Source organism: Centruroides sculpturatus, unplaced genomic scaffold (genome assembly GCF_000671375.1).
Source record: "Centruroides sculpturatus isolate CEXI.00-Female unplaced genomic scaffold, Cexi_2.0 scaffold743, whole genome shotgun sequence".
In the NCBI taxonomy this organism is placed as follows: Eukaryota; Metazoa; Arthropoda; class Arachnida; order Scorpiones; family Buthidae; genus Centruroides; species Centruroides sculpturatus.
The window spans coordinates 407,910-414,237 of record NW_019384970.1 but is presented as its reverse complement, the minus strand read 5'-3'; the positions used below and the strand labels follow the sequence as shown (position 1 = coordinate 414,237).

General features: G+C 31.5%; 1 protein-coding gene across 1 annotated transcript; it reads right to left on the bottom strand.

Annotated features, from left to right (window-relative positions):
- Nucleotides 1-1,498: 1,498 nt before the first annotated feature.
- On the bottom strand, nt 1,499-5,985 carry LOC111632588 (patched domain-containing protein 3-like). The gene is made up of 2 exons (XM_023377062.1): nt 5,472-5,985; nt 1,499-3,207 (listed from the first exon to the last, which is right to left on the bottom strand). The coding sequence occupies exons 1-2, from the start codon at nt 5,983-5,985 to the stop codon at nt 1,499-1,501; spliced, it is 2,223 nt and encodes a 740-aa protein (XP_023232830.1).
- Nucleotides 5,986-6,328: the final 343 nt, after the last annotated feature.

Sequence of the window (6,328 nt, the reverse complement as noted above, 5' to 3'; positions counted from 1 at the left end):
ATTGCACTTTGTGTTATTTTAATTCGAATTATTATTATTATTTTTTTAATAATCCTCCACGTCAGTAATGAAATTGAACAAACAAAATGAAAAGGGCCAAATAAAATAAATGTATTTAATTAATCATTTATCTAAAATATAATAATTCTTTTGTAAATAAAAATAATATTTTAAATACTGTAATATATAATAACACCTATATGATTACCGATTGTAGATATGTAAGTTATTATCTGAAGAGAATACATATCTATACAGATATGTATTATCTGTATAGTATAAATAATTTAAATACTGTAATATATAACAACACCTATATGATTACCGATTGTAGATATGTACCTTGTATTATCTGAAGAAATCCAAGTGAAACAAATTTTGCAGGAAAAAAGTGTTGATGATACCTCTTAAAAAAAGCAGCATTTATTTGTTGTTCTTGGTGTAGACAGAATTTTTGTTTTGAATGTTTTTATCATAAGTATCATTCACGATCATGTACATCTGACAATGATATGTAATTATATAATATTGCTTCAGTAAATTATATTCGTTTTTCTTGGTTATATTTGAGTTTTGCACTTTACAAGTTAGTATTTTACATCACTGTATAAAGAGTTATCATCAACAGTTTTTCGTCACAACGTGAAGAACTTGCTTCTCTTGACGGCATTTTTTGATTATAAAATAATTTTTCAAAATAAGTTTTACTACACAAATACGTCTATTCGTGTCGAAATTTAGAAACGAACTGTTAAAGAGTGAGTGAAAAAGAACTCCGATAGAAAAAACGCTCCTAGTGAGAATTAGATCGGTCACCGTTAGTGATAACAATTAGATGGGAAAGTTGACACATAGGTGTCAAGAATGCGCCGTTATTGTCAACAAAAGTATAAAAATATTAGACTTGGAATAGTAGAAATTAAATTAAAATAAATAAATAATAAGAAATAAATGAATGAGTAAATAAATAAATACATTATAAGTATTTATGAATTAAAAAAAAAATTTTACGCGAGAATCGAACCCGAGAACTCAAGCTTATGAATCAGACTCGTTACCACTCTGCCACAGGACGCTCGAATAGAAATACGTATAATTTATATATAAAGTGCTAACAAAACTTTAAGTTCGATTTTCTCGATTATATTTGAGTATTGCACTTTAGTATTTTACAGATAGTACACTAACATCGTGTACTACCTCTACACCAAAGATCATCAAAATCCGTTACCCCAAAGCCGTAGGCTCTCCTTGTCAGACACTTACAGATACCTCGTCGCAGCTTCCACGAAGATTGAACTAGCTTAGACAAAACCGCACATAACCATGGTTTCAGAGGATTTTTCAACCTTATTCATCCCTGCATGTTTAGTGGAACCGACTTTTCAAAGGCTCTGTTCTGAGCACTACGAAGAGTGAATGCTGCACAGTACGACATCTTCTTCGAGAAATAATTAATTCATTATTAATTAATGTCAAAAAGCGCATTGAAACGTATTTATGTACAAATTTCTGACGATTGATAACCAAAATTTGCATGCCCGTCGACTTTCTGGTCGAAGTTTTTACTTCTTTTCTTTCTTTCGCACATTTTCGATTTCATGTAACTCAGTGTCGATAAAATAACCGGCAAAAATACCAACGCAGTAATAAAAGAAACCATAATAACCAAAAATATTATTTTAAAAATCGTTACAAATATATACGCCAACGGAATGGCTAAAGGTAACACGGCAATTATTGTAGTTGCACTACCTTGAAATATTGCAAATCCTACACAATCCATGCTATGACGAAGACGTTCATTGGAACCTTCAATGTCGCAATGTCTATAAGCGTAAGAAAGATGAGCAGAATAATCGACCGAAAAACCAGAGCACATGACTAAGACGATTATAGACACTGGTGCCAATTCCATATCCCACAGAGCCATGTAACCCAAAGTGGAAATTTCTATAGTAATAATCGAAAAAGCTACCGAAAACGTAACGACAACGTCTGGCATAAAGACGAAACAAACAAAAATTACAATTATCACAATACTACTCAACAGTTGAACAGTAAATTTTACATGCAAGTCAATGCTGTCGACAGCAAAATTTAAAAAGTGATAGGAAAACACTCTGAATGACATTTTATTAGTGATTTTCCTTAGTCTCTGTAAAGTCACGTATAATAATTTTTCGTCGACAGTGAAATCAGTCTGACAAAGAAATCTGCTTCCAACGATAGCTGTATAATCAGAGTTGAAGGCAATATCATTACGAAATCGTTGTGCATACGGATGACGTAGAAACATTCGGCGCAGAACTACAATAAAATCTTTTGTGTCGCTCATGTTGTACGACTTTACGATCGCAGACATTGAATCGTCTTTGACGAATTCCACGAAACTTCGGAGCCAAGACTCGGTAAGAAAATCTGCAATTAATCCTTCTCTCTCCATTTCAGAGAAAAGTTTTTCTATTTTATTCTGAACTTCTACATCTGCATAATTTATTTCTTGATCGACAACGATTTGGATTCTGTATTCGTAATGCTTGAAATATTTAAAAACATTTTTATGATACTGCAAGTAATATGAATCGTATGCAGAAGAGTCGGATAATGATCCTATAATATCTGTTTTTGTCACTCCCCAAACTCCAAATGCCACGTAACCTGCCATGATGAAGAGAATAATTATCATGACATACCATAAGAATAAAATATTACCGAGCTTCGTCCAAATTGATGACGAAGGAGTGGTCATGTCTTTAGTAGATTTCCAAGAATCGGCGGTGAAGAGCATTTTTCGAATCCGTGAGTGGTTTTCTAGAGAGAAAAATTTATTTTTATTAGTGTCTTGAAGCGCTACCAAATGATACGTTATATTTTTACCTGTTTGTGTACTTATTTTCGTAAAGAATAAAGAATGTCTTTCTTGTTTCTCTACATATCCAAAGAGTGCCATGCATGCACCGATGAACGTTATCTGATAAATATAACAGAAGATAATAGCAATCGATGCATATAAACAAAAATAATATATGGATCTGAAAGGTGTAAACAGTCCCGAAATGAAAGCTATGAAATTCGTTACTGAAGTTATAGTAACAGAAATGGCAGATTCCGAATAAACTTCCGAGAGTCTGTCTGGAACGGTCTTCTGTGGATCGGTTCTTTTCCACGCAGCAAGAAAAACAAAAGCGTCATCCATGGTTACTCCTGAAACGAAAATTGCATTCAAAAAGTCTGATGAAAGAATTATAAAAAATGAAAATTCTTATTAATAACGTAAACATTAAACTAAATTAAGAAAAATAATTTAGAATTAGACTACAGTAAGCTTGTGTTATCTCTTACATGTACTGTACAAAACAGTTCGTATTGACAATTTATATAACGAAGAATATTTAAAGGAAAAGGTGCAGTGAACTGAAAATTTTTAATGGATTATTTATCCGAAACTGGACTTTGTTTTTATAACCTATTATAAAAATGGTTTATAAATTTAAATATATTTATAAATAATAGTTAAATATTTTCTTGTGCAGTTCATTTTTACTGAATTAGATTTAACACGAATGTGTTATGTGAAATATTACAAATATATCTTTAATTACTGTAAATATCGGAGCAAGTGACGCAGACAGATCGGATGAGATATCAAACGAAATTCTTCAAGATCGTGTTTATTCCAACATTTAGCGTGCGGCCATTTCTTCAACGTCACACTCTTCGACGAAAAATAGGTAGTCCGTTTAACGAATCTTAGATCCAACATGTTGGTAGCCGCTAAGGAAGCAGGTGATGCAAGAATCTATTTTTTTCCTCTTTTTCAAGTTATTATCGAATCCTCAGCAAATAGCCTCCTTTCAAGCGGTCAGCTCGAAGAACCAATCAATTATACACCAATTGCGACGTCGACCCAAGACACCCAGCGAGACTGTTGTTATTCTAATGCAAGAATTAACCTTCTACTTCATTCTTTACAACTCCTTCAGCAAAGGACAATTCTTGCTCGATTTTAAAAAAGAAATTATTAAAATGTTGTTGTTGGCACGCAAACGTAGTGAAAATATAAAGAAACTTCCCTTGGCGCTCAAAACCATAGAACAGACATCAATCGATAGTAAAAGGGTTTTCTCGATTTTTCGCAACATTTTAACAGAAGTAAAGAATTGATTGTCTCCTCGTCTTTTTACGTTTTGCATGCTTAACTTCATTTCAAAGAAAATCCAAAATGTGTTTAATAATCAAACAGATTTTAAATTATAAATTGAATTTGAATAAAGCTTGTTTCTAAAATTTCTTGTTTGTATTGAAGAATTTAATTTTAAGAATTTTTAATATAGTCACTTAATTTTTTCATAATAAATTGAATTCATTCATTTCTAGTAACGATAAATTTCTACAGCCAAAATACTGTAATTATAACTTATAAGACATCGAAATTCCGAGAATTGAAAAATATGAGACCTGAGGATTTAATATTTTTACTGTTTTAAAGTCCATACATTACTTAATTTTCTACTTAACATTGATATTATATGCAACATTCATTTGTATTAATTTCAATTTGTACTTATTTGTGTATGATTAAATGCAATATATTACTCAAACTAATTATGTATGTCTTAGAGTAGTCTTTTTATTTCAGTTTTGGAAAGTTGAATAGAAGACGTTTTTATTCTGCTCCATTATGAAAACAAATAATTTTAATAAAACTCTCCTGGTGTTTAATAATATTTAAGAATCCCTACCATGATCTGGAACATCTAAATATGTACCAATGCAAAGCATGAGAGCAGCCAGTGCTGAAATAGAAATCTTACGTAAATGAAGTAATAAGAACAAAATGCCATCTTGTGATATTGTAGCACGGACGTTACCACTGTAGATTTAAAATGCTTAGTACTGAATTTCTTTGTATTTCGCATAAAATAAAAGTAACTAGTAAAGTAAGTTACATCGAGAAACTCGAAACAATGTTTGTTGATGTAGTTACCCTGAGCGAGCAGATTGAGTAGTAATATATCAAATAAAAAGGATGATAAGTGATTTATTGCTCACAAAAGAAAAAAGATAATGTAAACTACAGATAAAAAATCTGCTTTGAACTTCGCCACTCCTGGACATGTTCAATCTTGTGCTCCAGTTCCAGAAGGTTCCAGAAAATTCCTACTACAACAAACTGCTAGTGAGATATTCCAGGAATATATTGATTTGAAAAAATTGTGAAAATTCCTAAATTTTGGTATTATTACTTTGATCACTGTTGAAATAAGTTAGGTACTCTTGTCCAAACTATAGCTATTTACAAAATAAATATAGTTTAAATTTTAAAACAATCAATAAAAAACATTAGTAATATAATAATAAACAAAATAAAAACAATAAAATCATAAACAATACGTAAAACTATACGTTTTACTCTAACCAGATAAATAATAATCATTAACATGCTAGCGATTGAAAGTAAATCTTACCTATGATTAAAAAAGGTATAGTTCCCGCAGGAGGCACAAATGGTATATTAAAATACATGGTCAATCCAAATGACGAAGCCAAAGACATTCCTCCCGACGTTAACGCAATTATTCCAGTCCAAGGTTTGCTTTCGATCCAACTGTTATACAAACAGGTCAACATTGAAAAGATTGCTATTGCTAACATTGCAATCGGTATTCGAGGAAATATTCGACTGACGACAGCAGATAACTCTTGTTCAATTGTAATCGATGTGTATCGATCGACGATTATGTACTGAAATTTACTCGATTTAATAACATCTAAAAACAGATTTTGCCATTCTTTCACTTTGCTTCTTTGAACTTTCGAATAGTCGTTAAAGTAATAAACGAGCCGCAATACTTTTGCACTTTTAACGTAATCTTCTGCATTTTTTTCGACTCCTCCTAAAAATAGACTCGTTAATTGAAAATCGTATTTATTTCTCTTGCTTAAAGGATATTTGATGCAATAAGTGTGGTTTTCCGTCATTTCGACTTTGTATTGCATTAATAAAATAGAATTCTCGAAGCATCTCTTATTATTTCTTGCGCATAAATCCTTATATGTGAAATTCTCTGCAGTTTTTAAATTTCGAATAATTTCATCCAATTGAATAATTTCTTGAAATACTTCTTTTCGAAGCACGGATCCTTTGTCTTTGGCTGTTATTAGGACTACTGCTATGTTAGGTTCTCTGTTCATCCTTCCCATGTGTGCATCGGAAGATAGATTCATTGCAAATAATCTTTCTATGGAGGCTTCTTCAGTAATGTGTCTGGTATTTTTGGGTGCAATTAAATATTTTACATTCGTTTCTTCGTGCCACTTGTGA